Here is a 17,572-nt window from a genome sequence, read left to right on the forward strand (position 1 = left end):
ATCTGTTCTTTTGCTGCAGCAGTACAGTACAAAGACGTACAATTACTAGAAAACTAAAAGTAAATAAATAATTCAAAAAAAAAGAATAAGGAAGTAGTTTCCATAGGTTCATGGACTGCTCAGAAATCTGGGATTTCAGGAAGAATGACACCAGTCCTCACTGATAAGGGGTCAGTAATGGAAAGGGTGAGCAACTTTAAATTCCTGGGTGCAACATCTCAAAGGATCTGTCCTCAGCCCAACTGACTGATGCGATGACAAAAATGGTTCGCCAGCAGCTCCAACTCATTAGAAGTTTGAGGAGATTTTGTTTGTCACCGAATATTCTTGCAAATGTCCATAGCTGGAGAGTGGGGGGCATTCTGACTGGTTGCATCAATGCCTGGTGTGGAGGCTCCGATGCACAGGATTGCAAGAGATTGTAGACTCAGCCAGCTCCATCACTGATACAACCTCCACCCCCTCCTCAAGCAGGACCCTCCCCATCCAAGAAGTGCTCTCTTCTCACCACTAACCCCGCAACAGGAATCAGGATCTTCCATTATAAGCACGTGGTATTTTGTGCTCCAGACCTGAGCAGGTCATTACAGACAAGTAGCAGTGTGGATCTGTCCTGCGCTGGGTGACGACAGGCACGTTGCAGTATGCTCCTATTGCACGGCAAGGAATTGAGTTTGTATTGCTTTTTGTGCCTGTAATATCCCCTGGGTGTTAAAGGCATGTTGCAGTGTGTGTTCCAGCCCTGTAATGGTGCGTGTTGCAACTTGTGTTCTGGCTTTGAAGGGTGGAGCACTACAGTTATGCAAAGGCATTGTCCAATTCTGTGGTAGGGCACTACAGGTGTGTAGTAATGTGCTGCATTATAGACATGTTGTAGTGAGTTCCATTGTTCATTGCAAGCCTTTGGCAGAGTATTGAAGGAGCATTACACTGTGTTCCATATTTCTTTCTTTTCTTTTTCAATCTTTTTATTAGTATTAATAATATTATGAACAAAATACAATTGATATATTAATAAAGGGATTACAAACATACAAATTCCCATTACACATGAAAGAATACATAAGCAATGAATACAGTATAAATAAGTTTCCCCGAAACATGAACCATATAGTATATATATGAACAAGGTAAATCTAGATATTTCATAATATATAATATAAAAAAAGAAAAAAATATATATATGCAAAGTTGACTAACCTACTAATCTAGTATCTAAGGAAAAAAAAGGAGCAAAAAAAGAAAAAAAAAGAAGAAAAACTAAAAAAGAGAGAAAAAAAAGGGCTGTTTATAATATCTCACAAGAATACATAAACATCAATGTCGTCAACTCCAATCCTCTCAACATAAATACGATTAAAGCTGAAAAAACCAATAAGCTTGGAACAGGGTCGTATTACATCATATGAAAATATTGAATAAATGGTCTCCATATCTTTTCAAATTTAATAGAAATATCGAATACACCACTTCTAATTTTTTCTAAATTTAAACATAACATAGTTTGAGAAAGCCAATGAAATACAGTGGGAGGATTAATTTCCTTCCAATTCAACAAAATAGATCTTCTAGCCATCAAAGTGAGAAAAGCAATCATTCGACAGGCGGAAGGAGATAAATGGAGTGAGTCCATCATCGGTAAACCAAAAATTGCGGTAATAGGATGGGGTTGTAAATCGATGTTCAGTACCGCAGAGATAATATCAAAAATATCTTTCCAATATTTTTTCAAAAGCGGACATGACCAAAACATATAGTTAAAGACGCGATTTCCAATTGACATCTGTCACAAATAGGGTTTATATAAGAGTAAAAATGAGCTAATTTATCCTTGGACATGTGTTCCATATTTCAGGGTACAGAATTATTTATATTTTTGTATTTGGGCAGTTTATCCTTTGCCCATTGGTTGTTTCTTATGTGTTGTTTTGTGTGCAGTTTTTCATTGATTCTGTTGTCTTTTTTTCTTACTGTGAATGCTTGCAAGAAAATGAATCTCAGGGCGGTATATGGTGGCATATACGTACTTTGAAAATAAATTTAGTTTGAACTTTGAATAGGTTCTCAATGTCCGAAAGGTTTCAATGAGATTCCCTCTGTTTCTTCTAAACTCCTGCAAGTATTGCCCCAGAGCCATCAAACGCTCCTCATATGTTAGCCCTTTCATTCCCAGGATCTTTCTCCAGACCATCTCCAATGCCAGCACATCTTTTCTTAGATAAGGAACCCAAAACTGCTTGCAATACTCCAAAGTATGGTTTGCCCAACGCCTTATAACGCCTCAGCTTTACATCCTTGCTTGTATATTCCAGTCCTCTTGAAGTGAATGCCAACATCGCATTTGCCTTCCATATCACTGACTTAACCTGCAAGTTAACTTTTAGGGAATCCTGCATGAGTGTCCTTGCATCTCTAATTTCTGAATTTGCTCCCCATTTAGAAAATAGTCTATGCCTTGATTCCTTCTACAAAAGTGCATGACCCTACACTTCCCTACATTGTATTCCATCTGCCACATCTTTGCCATTCTCCACATCTGTTCAAATCCTTCTACAGACTCCCTGCTTCCTCAACACTACCTGTCCCTCCACCTACCTTGGTATCATCCAGAAAACCCAGGAAATTATAGACCAGTGAGTCTTACTTCAGTGGTAGGCAAGTTGTTGGAGAAGATCCTGAGAGGCAGGATTTTTGAGCATTTGGAGATACATAATCTGATTAGGGACAGTTAGCACGGCTTTGTCAAGAGCAGGTCAGGCCTTATGAACCTGATTGAATTCTTTGAGGATGTAACAAAATACATTGATGAAGGTAGAACAGTGGATGTAGTGTATATGGATTTCAGTCAGGCATTTGATAAGGTTCCCCATGCAAGGCTCATTGAGAAAGTAAGGAGGTATGGGATCCAAGAGGACCTTGCTTTGTGGATCCAGAATTGGCTTGCCCACAGGAGGCAAAGAGTGGTTGTAGACGGGTCATATTCTACATGGAGGATAGTGACCAGTGGTGTTCTGCGGGGATCTGTTCTGGGGCCCCTCCTCTTTGTGGTTTTTATAAATGATCTGGATGAGGAAGTGGAAGGGGGGAATTAGTAAGTCTGCTAATGAAACAAAAGTTGTGGGTGTTGTGGGTAGGCTGGACGGTTGTCAGAGGTTACAGCGGGACATCAATAGGATGCAGAACTGGGCTGAGAAGTGGCAGATGGACTTCAACCCAGATTAGTGTAAGGTGGTTCATTTTGGTAGGTCAAATTTGAGGACAGAATATAATATTAATGGTAAGACTTCTGGCAGTGTAGGATCAGCATGTCCATAGGATGCTTGACAGTGTTGACTGTGTGGTTAAGAAGGCGAATGGTGTGTTGGCCTTCATCAACCATGGGATTGAGTTCAAGAGCCATAAGGTAATGTTACAGCTATCCAGGACCCTGGTCAGACCCCATTTGGAGTACTCTGTTCAGTTCTGGTCACCTCACTACACGAAGGATGTGGATACCATAGAGAGAGTGCAGAAGAGATTTACAAAGGTGTTGCCTGGATTGGAAAGCATGTCTTATGAGAATAGGTTGAGTGAACTTGGCCTTTTCTCCTTGGAGTGACGGAGGATGAGAGGTGACCTGATGAAGGTGTATAAGATGATGAGAGGCACTGATTGTGTTGATAGTCAGAGGTTTTTTCCCCAGGGCTGAAATGGCTAGCATGAGGGAGCACAGTTTTAAGGTGCTTGAAAGTGGGTACAATGGGGATGTCAGAGTTAAGTTTTTTTTATGCAGAGAGTATTGGGTACGTGGAATGCACTGCCAGTGAAGGTGGCAGAGGTGGGTACAATACGGTGTTTTAAGAGACTCTATGATAGGTACATGGAGCTTAGAAAAAGAGGGCTATGCGGTAGGGAAATTCTAGGCAGCTGTTAGAGTAGGTTACATGGGTGGCACAACATTGTGGGCCGAAGGGTCTGTAATGTGCTGTAGATTTCTATGCTTCATCCACAAACCTGCTCAAAAAGCTATCAATTCTGTTATCTAGATCATTGACATGTAACATGAAAAGAAACAGTCCCAACAATGACCCCTGCGAGACACCTCTAGTCACTGACCGCAACCAGAGAAGGCCCCCTTTGTTCCCACTCTTTGCCTCCTGTCCATGCGAGTATTATTCGTGCAAAACCATGGCCCCCATCTTGTTTAGCAGCATCATGTGTGACACCTTGTCAGAGGTTTTCTGAAAAATCCAAGTAAACAACATCCATTGGCTCTCCTTTGTCTATCCTGCCTGTTATTTCCTCAAAGAATTCCAACAGATTCGTCAGACAAGATTTCCCCTTGAAACCCTGCTGACCTCAGCTCATTTTACCATGTCTCCAATTACCTGAAAACCTCATTCTGAGCCTATACTGTGGTCCTTCCCTACAGCCTAAGCATTCAGTATACCAAGCTTCAATATATGACTCCATCCGCACACTTCCAGCCTGGACTGTGACGGTCGGCAGCATTCCTTTGCTGTGCTGGAGCATCAACGGGTTTTGGGCCCCAAAGCTCACAGGATGGATGTGGGGCCAAGTCAGCTCCCTCTCTCGGTCAGCAACCTGGCACAGAGGCCTTAGTTACTCTGTCAGGCAAGTGGGCATGCTGACACGAAACTCCCCAAACAGATAATGGTGGCACCTATGACAACAAACTTGACTTTGGTTTGAAGTTGGGAGTTAAGAGTTGAACAGGAAAGATGATTCGAAGAAGAAACATACCCTGCTGACTCCTGGGAATACCTAGCCTGAGTTTTCCCAAAGTGGAGAAGGAGTATTGGAGTGGGAAGCTGGTGTCTGTGCATGGGTACTCAGTCCCTGAGGAAAGGAGTGTGCTAGCTGCCCCGTCTGCAAGAGTCTGTGATTCTCACATTAAGTTCACGAGTCACTTCAGACTGGAAAACAAGTCACCCTCTATCCCGAGGGTCTGTCTCGAGAGGGTATGGGGGACACTGAATGCTTGTCAGAACAGGGATGAGAACCTTCGAGGAAGGAAGAGGGGGATCTCTGGGTATTACAGGGGCACTGCACCGTGTGCTCGAGCCCCATGGAAGGGCATCACTGGCGTATTGCAGTGCGTTGCAGTCCTGTGGCAGGCCATGACAGCCCCGTTGCAGTGCGCTGCAGTCCTGTGGCGAGGCAGTGATTCAGTGCGGATCCCGGACTTGTATATATTCCAGGCGTGTTAGATTAGGGGCTTCGCAGCTACCTGGGAATTAAAGTATGCACCTGTCGTGTGCGGCAGGGCTGTTTGTTGGGGGCGTGGTACAGTGTTTTCCCGATCTGCAGCGGACCGCGTGTGCCGGTCCGGAGCTGGGAGTCGGGACATGACTGACAGGCGTGTTGCAGTGCGGCCTGGCGCCGCTGGCGGCGGTCGCGGGCCGGCGTGACGTCACGCGCTGCTCTGCCTCGGTCACTCCTCTTGTCGGTGCCGCTCTGTCCGCCATGGCCCGCACCGAGCAGGTCCTCGTACTGGAGCCGCCCAACGAGCTCAAATTCAAAGGTAAGCGGCGGGGGCTGCTGCCCTGGGTGGCGTTCTCCACAATCTTCCCCTCTTCCTGGAGCGCTGTTCGGCAGTCTCCGACGTCCTTCGCGTCTGAGCTTGGCGAGGAGGGCGCGTAGGCCGGAGCCTGGAGCCTCGGATGCCGCGGTACCCGCTAGCCGTCAGGTCAACCCTCCAGCCGTGCTGCGGGCTCGTCCAGTGCTGCTTACTGCCCTCTCACCGCAAGTTTGGCTTCGGTGCTGCTGTGAGGGGGGTGGGGGGAGCCGGGCTCGCTCTGATCAGGGTATGCACATCACTGGACCAGCGGCTGGACAGACGCCGGCTGCCACCTCTCCCTCCATCCTTCCATCCACCTCTCTTTCCCTCTCTGCATCCCCCCACCTTCCCTCCCTGCATCCTCCCCACCTTCCCTCCCTGCATCCCCCCCACCTTCCCTCCCTGCATCCCCCACCATCTTCCCTCACTCTCTGCATCCCTTCCATCTTCCCTCCATCCATCCCACTTCCCTCCCTCCATCCATCCCCCCCTCCCACATGCCATCCCGACCTCACTTCTCCATCCCTCCCCCTCGCCCCGATGCTTGACCTCCTCAAGAATGCCCTCAAAATGAGTACCATTCCTTCTGAATTCTTCCTTTCCCCAGCCATCCCAAACACCCTGATTTGCCTTGTACACTACTTACCTTCCTTCTCTGGACACCCTCTACTGTTCCACGATCTGCTCAAGCTCCTTACATCCTGCAGAATGAGTTCCACCTTCTAGAACCTTTTTCTCTTTAGTGGTTGTCCCAAATGGATCACCTACCTCACATATCACTTACGCCCTCTCTCCATGGGACACCCATAATTGTCCCCTTCCCCCCCACAACTTTTCCAGCTCTTTCATTTGGGACCTTGCCTTGCCGTCTGCCTCTAATCTCAGAGACTTTGATACTTCCCACTCCCCTGACCTTATTCTCTTCAGTTACAGTGCTTTCAAATTGATTTGGACAGGTACTTGGATAGGAAATGAGTAAAGGGCTGTGGACAAGTGGGAGTAGCATAGATAGGTGTCATGTTTGGCAAAGATAGATTGGGCTCAAGGCACATTTCTGTGCTGTAAAGCTATCCCATCCCTCCTTTGACCCATTTGTTTGCTTTTCTTTAATATTCTTCCCCTCATTTCCTTCTTACTATTTCTTCTCCACAAAGCTTCCTGATTTCTCTTGGACATGCAAGAGATTGCAGATGCTGGAATCGAGAGCAACAAACATGAAGTTGGAGAAACTCTGTCAGACAGCAACTGTGGGGGAATGGACTGTCAGCAGTTCAGGCTAAGACTCTTCGTCTCACCAGTCTAGATGAAAAGTCTCAGCCTGAAATGTTATCTGTCCATTTCCCCCACAGATGCTGCTTGACATGTTGAGTATCTTCAGTTTCTTGTTTGTTTCCAGATTTCTCTTGTCTTCCCCTACCCAATGGGACAAATTTGATTTTTTTGTGATGACCCTTATTTCAAAGCAGTTGCAAGCTGCTCTTTGCGAATTCTTCTGTAAAATGGGACTTTAGATCTGTTCTGAAATTAACTTAGGCTAAAATCCATCAAGAGTTCTGCAAAACAGGTTTTCCCTTACCATTTGAGTGTTTCCCTCATCCTCCCAGTAGTTTTCAGTGGTATTTTCTCAGCTCTGTTCATGCCAGATTTTAAACTCTGGAACTTGATCTGTTCTGGTAATTCCAAGAGCTATTCTGAAATGATACTGTGTTGTAAATGCCATATAAGGACGATTGAGAGTTTGGTCATTCTTGACTATTGTCATCAAAATACTGTAGTTTTCCATTAAGGAATGGTCCTTGTGTGATTTCTTGAGAAGTAGAGAAGGAAGCAGCATAGGATTCCTTCAGGCTGTATTTGCACTGCATTTGGATTCAGGAGAGCAAATATTGACATGGGGGGGAATTGAAGTAGAATTTTTCATCTGTTTCAATCAGCGAGGATTGTGCTGGGGATAGCCTGCAAGTGTCATCAACGTGACATGCCCACAACTTACTAACCCTAACCATAAGTCTTTGGGATGTGGGAGGAAACCCACACAACTACAGAGAGATTGTACAAATTCTTTACAGACAGCAGCGGGAATCGAACTCCGATCTATGATTGTTGGTGCTGTAAAGTGTTTGCACAAACCTTTATGCTACCATGCTGCTCCTTGCACCAGTTTGGACTCTGTTGAGAAGTTGAATCAGCTGTCAGTGTTGATGCATTGTTATATTAAAATACAATAGCATTGCTGGAATAGATGCAGAAACAGTTGTGGTCTGCAAGGTTCAGCAAGGTAATTGTAAGTTAACAAAGCAAGTACCAAACTATTACAGTTGGCCTGTAACGTAGACTTGACTGAAACAGAAATGGCTGACCAACTCACTACTGTGTTTACCAATAGAAATTTCATTCAAGACAGTTTGGTAAAAACTGTTCAAAAGCATCTAACATAATTTTGCCTCCAATCTTTTTTGAAATATTTCAGTATTGGTAGCAAAAAAGAATTTAAACGATGTTGAAATGGTGCCTTTTTGTCTTGTAGAATGCTAAAGAGTTGAAGTATTTGGGGTACATTGAAGCATCCACTTGTCATGCATATTTTCAGCTAATTTATGCAGTTATCTTTGAAAGTGTGCTTTTTAATGTAAATAGCCTGAACTTGACTTGCCAGCTGTTGCCTTCGGTAATACTGAGTTTATGCCATATCGAACCTGTGAGTGTTACCTTCCATTTTCCGCTCCTTTACATGTAGCTTCTCTTTAAGTACATACATGCTATTCCTCTGGTAGCAAGTTCCACATTCTCACAATTGTTGGGGTATTGCTGTTTCTATTTTTCCATTGGATTTGTTTGGTCTTCGTGGTAGAATTTCAGGAAGGGCCATACTGTTGAATATTGTGGGTAACATCCAGTAAATTAAAGTATCACAGTATGAGCTGATCTTTATCCTAATCTCAAATAATCTCCCATCCGTATTCCACTATGTAGGATACAAGATGGTGAGCTGTTTCATTCCTTCATATTCAGTGTAATGAAGCCATGTGAAGCATTCTACTACCCATCCCGATTGAGCAACTTACTTCTATGCAGACACTTTATTGAAAAGATTTCTTGGAGCTAAGCTGTTTTCCAAGTTTAGAAGAGAAATTACTGCGCTAAGATGTGTTTTGACTATGTTTCATAACATTCATTAAATGAAGTCATCTAGTGGATGGTCAACAGCAACTTTGTAGTCAGGTAGGTGGGTCTTATTGCTTTTTAGAGTTTGCTAGAATGCTACGGAAGTTTCATTTCCTTTGCTGGTTCAGGTTCCAATAGACCAAGTATGTATCAGAATGAGCACCTGAAAATAACAGGAACTTTCCATGTGTATTATTTCATTAATTTTACAACCCATGTTCACTATAATTGTGTGGAGATGTGTTTTGTTTCCCACTGGCTTATTTTGGCTCTCTCTGTGACTGATCTCTTTAACAATGAAGGCCATTCTATCCATTATAAATAATTAATAATAATGGATAATACCCTTAAGTTATGATTTTCCTCTGGAGTTTGTTTAGCTTCAGCTTAATCAGAAACTTGGTTGCTGCAAATATGATCCTACTACTTAAAAAGTTGAAAGTAAATTTATTATCAAAGTACATAAATTCATCATATAAACCCTGAGATTCATTTTCTTGCAGGAACCTCAATAAATTCGAATACAATAATAACCATAATCGAATCAATGAAAGACTGCATCAACTTGGACTTTCACCCAGTGTGCTCAAGGTGGCATACAAAAAGAAAGAAATAATAAATAAGCAATAAATATCAAGAACGTGAGATGAAGAGTTCTTGAAAGTGAGTTCGTAGGTTGTGGGAACATTTCAGTGATGGGGCAAGTGAAATTGAATGGTGTTATCCTGTTTGGTTCAAGAGCCTGATAGTTGAGGGCAATAACTGTTTCTGAACCTGGTGTTGTGTCTTCTGAGGCTCCTGTATCTTTCTGATGACAGCGAAAAGAGAGCGTGTCCTAGGTGATGAAGATCCCTGATGACGGATGCTGTTTTCCTGTGGTAACGCTTCATGTAGATGCATTCAGTGATGGGGAGGGCTTTACTTGTGATGGACTGGGCCGTATCCATTACTTTTTGTAGGATTTCCTGTGCAAGAGCTTTGGTGTTTCCATACCAGGCTGTAATCCAGCCAGTCAGTATACTCTCCACCACACATCTATAGAAGTTTGTCAAAGTTTTAGATGTTATGCTGAATCCACACTATTTCCTAAGGAATGTGAGGCACTGCTGTGCTTTATTCATCAATGCACTTACATACTGGGCCTACGACAGGTCCTTCAAAATAATAACACTGAGGAATGTAATGCTGTCGACCCTCTCCATCTCTGATCCCCAATGAGGACTGGCTTGTGGACCTGTGGTTTCCTCCTTGTGAAGTCAATAATCAGCTCCTTGGTCTTGCTGACATTGAATGAGAGGTTGTTATGGCACCACTCAACTAGGTTTTCAATCTCCCTCCTACATACTGTTTCATCACCACCTTTGATTTGGCCTATGATAGTGGTATCGTCAGCAAATTTGAATATGGCATTGGAGCTGTGCTTAGCTACACAGTCCTAATTGTAAAGTGAGTAGAGCAGAAGACTAAGCACACAGCATTATGAACCTGCTGATGGATTCGTGGAGGAGGTGCTGTTGCCAATCTGAACTGACTGGGGCCTGCAAGTGACAAAATCGAGGATCCAATTGCGCAAGAAAGTATTGAGGTCAAGGACTTGAAGTTTCTCCATTAATTTTATGGGGCCGATGGTATTGAATGTTGAGTTGTGGTTCATAAAGAGCATCCTGATGTATGCATATTTGCTGTCCAGATGTTCCACGGTTGCCTGAAGAGCCGTCGAGGTAGTATCTGCTGTGGACTGGTTTCTCAAGCAGGAGTTGATATGTTTCATTACCAACCTCTCAAAACACTTCATCACCGTGAATGTAAGTGCTACTGTTGTCACCTATGTCACTTGATTTACCATTATTAGAGACGATGGTATTCAAACCCTGTCACAACTGTAAAGTGTCCTTTGTTCATTCAAGTTTAGTCGGGAATTGTCACTTCACCCATGAGATGGCTTTCCAGAGATCATTCCTGAATCTCTTATAACTTGGTCACCAGATTTGAATGTCTCAGAGCTGGCCCTCAGCAAATTGCGGATCTCATCATTCATCCAGGGTTTCTGGTTGGGGAAGACGGAATAATTTTGTGTGGCCACATACGTCTACAACTGTTTTAATGAAGTCCATGATAACCATGGTGTATTCATTCAGATCCGCAGCTGAGTCCTTGAACACGGCCCAGTCCACCAACTTGAAGCAGTCCCATAGCCACTCCTCTGCCTCCTGTGACCACATCTTTGTTGTTCTAATCTCTGGAACTTTGCTGTTTAGCCTCTGCCTGTATGCAGGTAGGAGAAAGGCAGCCAACTGATCAGATTTCACCAAAATGCAGTCTGAGCATGGAACGGTAGGCATTCCTCATGTTAGTATAAGTGATCTAGAGTGTTGGGACCTCTGGTGCTACAGGTTATATGCTGGTGGTAATTGTTGACATCCCCGACCGATTTGAAATGCATCGGGATGGACTTTTTCTTGTTTGGAGATGGCATCATGCAGTAACTCAAGCTCTTGATTATAGTTGGGTGCTGGTGGTAAGTAAACTGTGGTCAGGATTATGGAAACTCCCTAGGTAAATAGAACAGGTGGCGTTTGACTTTTAGGTGTTCAATATCGGGGTAACACAAGTTTGACAGATCGCTACATTGGAACATCACCAAGAGTTTATCATAAAACACACCTCCACATTTGCCTCTTCCAAATCAGTAGTTGGGTTAATCCTATGAATCGAAATCCTAGGATCTGATAGTCGTATTTGGCGTGCTGGGAGTAAGCCATGTCTCGTTCAAACATAGAATAATAATCTCTCATTTCCCTCTGATACAGCAATCAGGTCCTCAATTTTCTTCTCCACCGACTGCACATTTGCTCACAAAATGCTGAGTTGAGGGAGGGCGTCTCATTTCATCTCATCCCTTTGCATTTCAGCCTGGCTTAGAGTCACCTCCCCACCCCCACTTCACTTCCGGCCATGGTGATGATCTTTGTCCACTTTCTTGGTCCACCGAGTCCTTCAGAAGATCATGAAGTTGATTTAAAAGTACATTTCTTAAAGAGAAATTATATGCTATAAATTGCTGTGCGAGTAATTCAAAAGAGGTATGTTTAGAAGTATTGTACCTATACTGCAGAATATTGCCTTGGTTTGCCAACTCTATCTTGTTGGAAAATGGGGGGGGGGGAGTGGGAGAAAACTGAACTACAAGTCTAAAGGCATCTAAAATAGGGAAACTTACAGTCAATTTTTAAGGATGTAATAGCAGTGCCAATTGGTTTGAATAATTGAGCAGAGTCATTTTGGATTTATTAGAAGAAAGTCTGACTATTCTGTAATCTGTTGGGAGTTCTGAAGAAGTGACTCAGGAAAAACCAGTGGAAGTGGTGAATTTGGATTTTTCAGAAGGTTTTTGATAAATTTGCATGAAAGTCAGCTAGCACAGTGCATATGGGTTTGGAGTTAATACACTGATTTTGATAGAGAATTGGTTATGGGACAGGAGCAAAAGTGGGGAATAAAAGAATTCTCAGGTTGGCAGACTATGATGTATAGTGTGCTTGGACCCCAGTTTTGCCACAGTCTACAGCAGTGATTTGACTGAGAGGACCAAATCTTGTACTCCCATGTTTGCTGCTGATACCAGACTAGGCAGGATTTTGAGGAGGGAGGAGGATGTAAAGTGGATTGTAGATAAACTGAGTGAGCAAGAATTTGGCAATGTAATATAATCTAGGAAATGTGAAGCTATCCATATAAGCATACAAAGCAGACTATGTTTTAAATAGTGAGTGATTGAATATCAATATTCATTGAATCACACAGCATTGAAATAACCCATTTGACCAATTCATCCATGCTGACTAGTGGGTACTCTTCCTTGTTAACCTCATCACCCAGTAATTGGTCTATAGTCCTTGATGCCTAAGCAATTCAAGTGTCCGGATATTTTAAATAGGTGCTTAAGTGCTCTCAGTGACCCAGCTTCACCCACCCTTTTAAGCACTGCATTCAAGGCACTTGTCATTCTTTGGGTGACAAAGGTCCTCCTCATACTTCCTCCATATCTCTCTTGCCCACCCTCCATCCTTGGCCAAAACATCTTGTATTCTGGTTTTACCTACCTCTGATATGGGGTGAATTTGTCTGTCCCTTACCCATCTATACCCCTCATTATTATAAAATCCTCAATCATGCTTCCCCCATCCACTTAACTGCTTCGGGTGAAAAGACCTGGGTTCTCTACTGTCTCCTAATAACTGAACTACTGCATTCCAGGCAAAATCCTAGCAAATTTCCTTTACACCTCTGCCACATGACGTCCTTCATACACCTTGGTGAACAGAACTGCACCTAGTGCTCCAGCTAAGATGTGTCAGGGGTTTGTAAACTTGAAGCATAAACTCCTTACTTCTGCTTTCAATGCCGTGACTGATAAAGCCCAGAGTTTCCGATATGCCTTCCAAACCATGTTATCTATCTGTGTTCCCATCTTAAATGATCTATGAATTTGTACTCCACAGTCCACTGTTCCTCAATATTCTTTGATACCTATCAAAATTATCTAAAATGTCCTTGTATGTATTTTGCTGAAACCCAGCAAGTGAGAAGATGTTCGGAAGGCAAGTGGCAAGTTGAATTTTATTATAAAATAATTTAAGTACTGGAATAAAGATACCTTATGGTAATTAAACAGGGCCTTGGAGAGACTACATCTGGAGTATTATATACAGTTTTATCTCCTTGTCTGGAAAAAGGCTATACTTACCACAAAAGGAATGCAATGAAGATTTGCTAGACTGATTCCAGGGAAGGTGGGTTTGCTGTATGAGGAGAGTTGAGTACCAGGTCTGTATTCCATAAGAGTTCAGAAGACTAAATTGTTTTGGTAAGGAAAATTTATCAGGATGTTTCCTTTAGCTGATGAATATAGAATTGGGGACCATAGTCTCAGAAAAAGAGGTAGGCCATTTTGGGTTAATGTGAGAAATTCCTTCATGTGGAGTTTGGTGAAGCTTTGGAATTCTCTGACAATGTGTTCATTCATAACTGGAATCTGTAAATTTTGGGATATTAAGGGAATCAAAGGGTTATGAAAATAGGATCGGAAATTGCCATTGAAGTGAAATATCAGCTGTGATCCTGATGAGGCCGTAACACATGGGAGCAGAATTAGGCCATTTGACCTATTGAGTCTGCTCTGCCATTTCATTATAGCTGATTTATTATCCCCCTCAGCCCTGTTTTTCTGCCTTCTCCCCATAACCCTTGAAGCCCTGATTAATCAAGAACCCATCAACCTCCGCCTTAAATATACCCAATGACTTGGCCTTCACAGCTGTCTGTGGCAATGATTCACCACCCTCTGGCTAAAGAAATTTTTTCTCATCTGTTGTAAACGGACATCCCTGAATTCTGAGGCTGTGCCTTGGTTTTGGACTCTCCCACTATAGGAAACATCTTCTCTGCATCCCATTCAATCTAGGCCTTTCAATATCAGATAGGTTTCAATGAGATTCTCTCTCTCCCCCCCCCCCCCCCCACACCCATTCTTCTAAACTCCAGTGAGTGCAGGCCCAGGGCCATCAAACACTCCTCATGTTAACATATGTTAACCCTTTCAATCCCAGGATAATTCTTGTGAACTTCCTGTGGAACCTCTCCAATGCCAACACATCTTTTAAGGGGGCCCAAAACTGTTCACAATACTCCTAAGTGCAGTCTGACCAACGTTTTATAAAGCCTCAGCATTACATCCTTGCTTTTGTATTGTAGTTCCTTTTAACAGAATGCTACATTGTATTTGCTTTTCTTACCCCCAAATCAACCTGCAAGTTGATCTTTAGGGAAGCTTGCGTGAGGGCTCCCAAGTCCCTTTGCACCATTGATTTTTAAATTTTCGCCCTATTTAGAATATAGTCCACTCCTTTATTCCTTCTGCCAAAGTGCATGACCATGCCCTTCCATATGCTATATTCCTTTTGCCACTTCTTCTGAGACTAAAAAAATGAACCCTTGGCCTCCCAATTTACCTTGCACTATTTTGTCCACCTGCACTGTATTTTCTCTAATTGTAACACTATATTCTGCATTCTATTACTGCTTTTCCCTTACTATGTCAAAGTACTTAAGTTTCAAAATGATCTGTATGGATGGTATGCTAAACAAGTTTTTCACTATATCTCAGTACACGTGAGTGAGTACATTATAGTGTCTTGTAATCCTTCTGAAGTGACAGAAGAACTACCATTTCAGTGCAGTGTTTTCATAGCAGAATGCTGCACGTTTTACCCATTGTTGGTAGAATTCCATAATGGAGTTATAGTGGTGAAAATAGGGAAGCCTTGGCTACAATCATTCAATCCTCTGGAAATGGAAACTGGTGACAGATTGGAGAATTTCAAGTGTTATAAAACTGTTCATAGTTACAACATAAATGTTGAGTTAATGAAAAAGATTCTTAAGGTTGAAAGTAAGTGTGTTTGGACAGATTGACGGGTAAAAGGAATCAACATCAAGTAGGCTACTTTCGCTTGCAAACTATTTCTAATACGATACCACATCTGTTCACAACTTTTTATTAAAAACTTTATAAAAATAGATATTGTATATCAAGGTTAGAAACAACATTTCTGGACATACTCAACAGGTTGGGCTTTATGAGAGAGAAACAGGAGATGTTCTAAGTCCAATTGTTCATTAGACCCAAGTTTTCTAATGTTACAAAATCAGGTGGACAAGCGAGCTTTGACACATGGAGACTGCAAAGAGATGTATGCAGATTGAGGGGACAAAAGTAGCTGATCAATTGGGGCTGCTGGAAGAATGAAAAAATTGATACTCCAGAAGGGTATGCTGGCTTATGAGATGCAGAAAGGTAAAATAAAACTTAGCAAGAAATTAGGAAACAAATTAGTGTGTTGATGTTTATTACAAGACCTTAGGAGTACAAAAGTATGGAGGTCTTGCAGATATTGTCTCAATGAAATCAGTTGGTCATCTTAGTTAATAATGATATTTGTATTAAGGTCATTGATTATAGAGCTGTTCTAATAGCAAAATTTTTGGCCTTTTAGCGATACAGAATTCTAAAGCTTTTAAGTTATACTAAACATTTATCAAAACACTTGTCAGGCTATTTTGGGATTCTGAGCATTGCATAAGAAGGTGCCAACACCTTGGGAGAGTGTGCGGGGAGATTTACTGGGATGGTACACGAAATAAAAACTTAAGTCTGTGGAGAGATGAGAGAAACTGCCATTGTTTACACTTAGGAGATCAGTCATAGAGTAGTACAGCAGGGAAGTAGGTCCTTTGGCCCAAATGATCCACTTGACCACAGCACCCTCCTTGCCTGTTTATCCATAACCCTCCAAGCAACACCCCCCCACCCCCGTCTCGTGTCTAAATGTCTCTGAAATGTTGTAACTGTATCCACCTTCACCGCTTCCTCTGCCTGATTAATCCAGTTGCTCACTACCCTCTGTAAAGTTACCTCTCGGGTCTCTTTTAAATCTCCCTTTACTTTGCACCTGTGCTTTCTAGTTTTGGACTTCCTAACCCATGGGAAAAGACTATGCCTATCCAATTTATCCATAGCCTTCATGATTCATAAACTTATAGCTGCACTCCAGTATGCCCAACCTCTCCTTATTACTCTGGCCAATTAGTCCAGGTAGCATTCTCGTAAATCTCTTCTACAGCCCCTTCAACTTGACAGTGTCTTTCTTGTGACAAGCTGACCAAAACAGTACACAGTACTCCATTTGTAGCCTCACCTATGATTGATATAACTGCAATGTAATGTCACTATTAAACTCGATGGATGCTCTAACTGAAGGCCAGCATGCCGAATGCCACCTTCACCACCCTGTCTATATAGGTGGCTGTTTTCTGTAAACTGCACGCGCACCCAGGTCTCTCTGGTTCACGATACTCATCGGTGCCTGCTGTTCACGGGATAAGTCCTACTCGGGTATGACTGTCAAATGCATCACCTTACACCCTATTCCAATCACACTCATTTCAGAAGTAGCTTAGGTTGGGTTCCAACAGGTCTTTTTGAGTCCAGACATCATTATAACTTGGAATTAATCTCTTTGCTTGGGTACTGGCCTACAAAGTACCCGGGAAACCTTTAGGGAGCAGTGTGTCGGAAAGGCAGTGTCCATTATTAAGGACTTCCAGCACCCAGGGCATGCCCTTTTCTCACTGCTACCTTCAGGTAGGAGGTACAGAAGTCTGAAGGCACACATTCAGTGATTCAGGAACAGCTTCTTCCCCTCCGCCATCCAATTCCTAAATAGACACTGAATCTTTGGACACCACCTCACTATTTTTAAATATACAGTATTTCTGTTATTTTACTTTTTTGTAATCTATTCAATATACGTAATTGATTTACTTGTTTACTTATTATTCTATTTTGTTTATTTTTTTCTCTGCTAGATTATGCATTTTATTGAACTACTGCTGCTAAGTTAACAAATTTCACGTCACGTGCCAGTGAAAATAAACCTGATTCTGATTCTGACTAAGGCTATAATGTGCCCTGGAATTTAGTGATCCTTGGGGCCCAACATGAGCAGAACTGAAGCCATAGCTCCAATGATTGAGAATAACCTCTGTATATACTGATTAGGCAATGATTTTTCCCTGTTCAGCTTTCTAAACTTCCCTTTCTCATGCTTCCATTCCCAACACTCACCATCTCACACTACCATAGAACTACAACAGATGCCGTTAACTCTGATGCTTACAACCTTCTAGGACCTACAGCAGTCATCCAAGATGAAGCTGCAATTCACTTACATTTCCTACCAGTCTAGAATATTACATGGTGTCCACAGTGTAATCTCCATGCATATT

At 42.5% G+C, this 17,572-nt stretch overlaps 1 protein-coding gene across 3 annotated transcripts in view; it reads left to right on the forward strand.

Annotated features, from left to right (window-relative positions):
* The first annotated feature begins 5,404 nt into the window (after positions 1–5,404).
* Positions 5,405–17,572, forward strand: part of vapb (VAMP (vesicle-associated membrane protein)-associated protein B and C) — a 62,542-nt gene continuing 50,374 nt past the window's right edge. For 2 of the 3 annotated variants that reach the window (XM_073061516.1, XM_073061518.1), the window contains exon 1: positions 5,405–5,524. In XM_073061516.1, coding sequence (XP_072917617.1) covers positions 5,467–5,524 — 58 coding nt within the window. In that variant the 5' untranslated portion in view covers positions 5,405–5,466. The remainder of the gene's footprint in view (positions 5,525–17,572) is intronic. The other variant, XM_073061517.1, reaches the window with a different exon arrangement.

This window comes from Hemitrygon akajei, chromosome 11, assembly GCF_048418815.1.
Source record: "Hemitrygon akajei chromosome 11, sHemAka1.3, whole genome shotgun sequence".
Classification (NCBI taxonomy): domain Eukaryota; kingdom Metazoa; phylum Chordata; class Chondrichthyes; order Myliobatiformes; family Dasyatidae; genus Hemitrygon; species Hemitrygon akajei.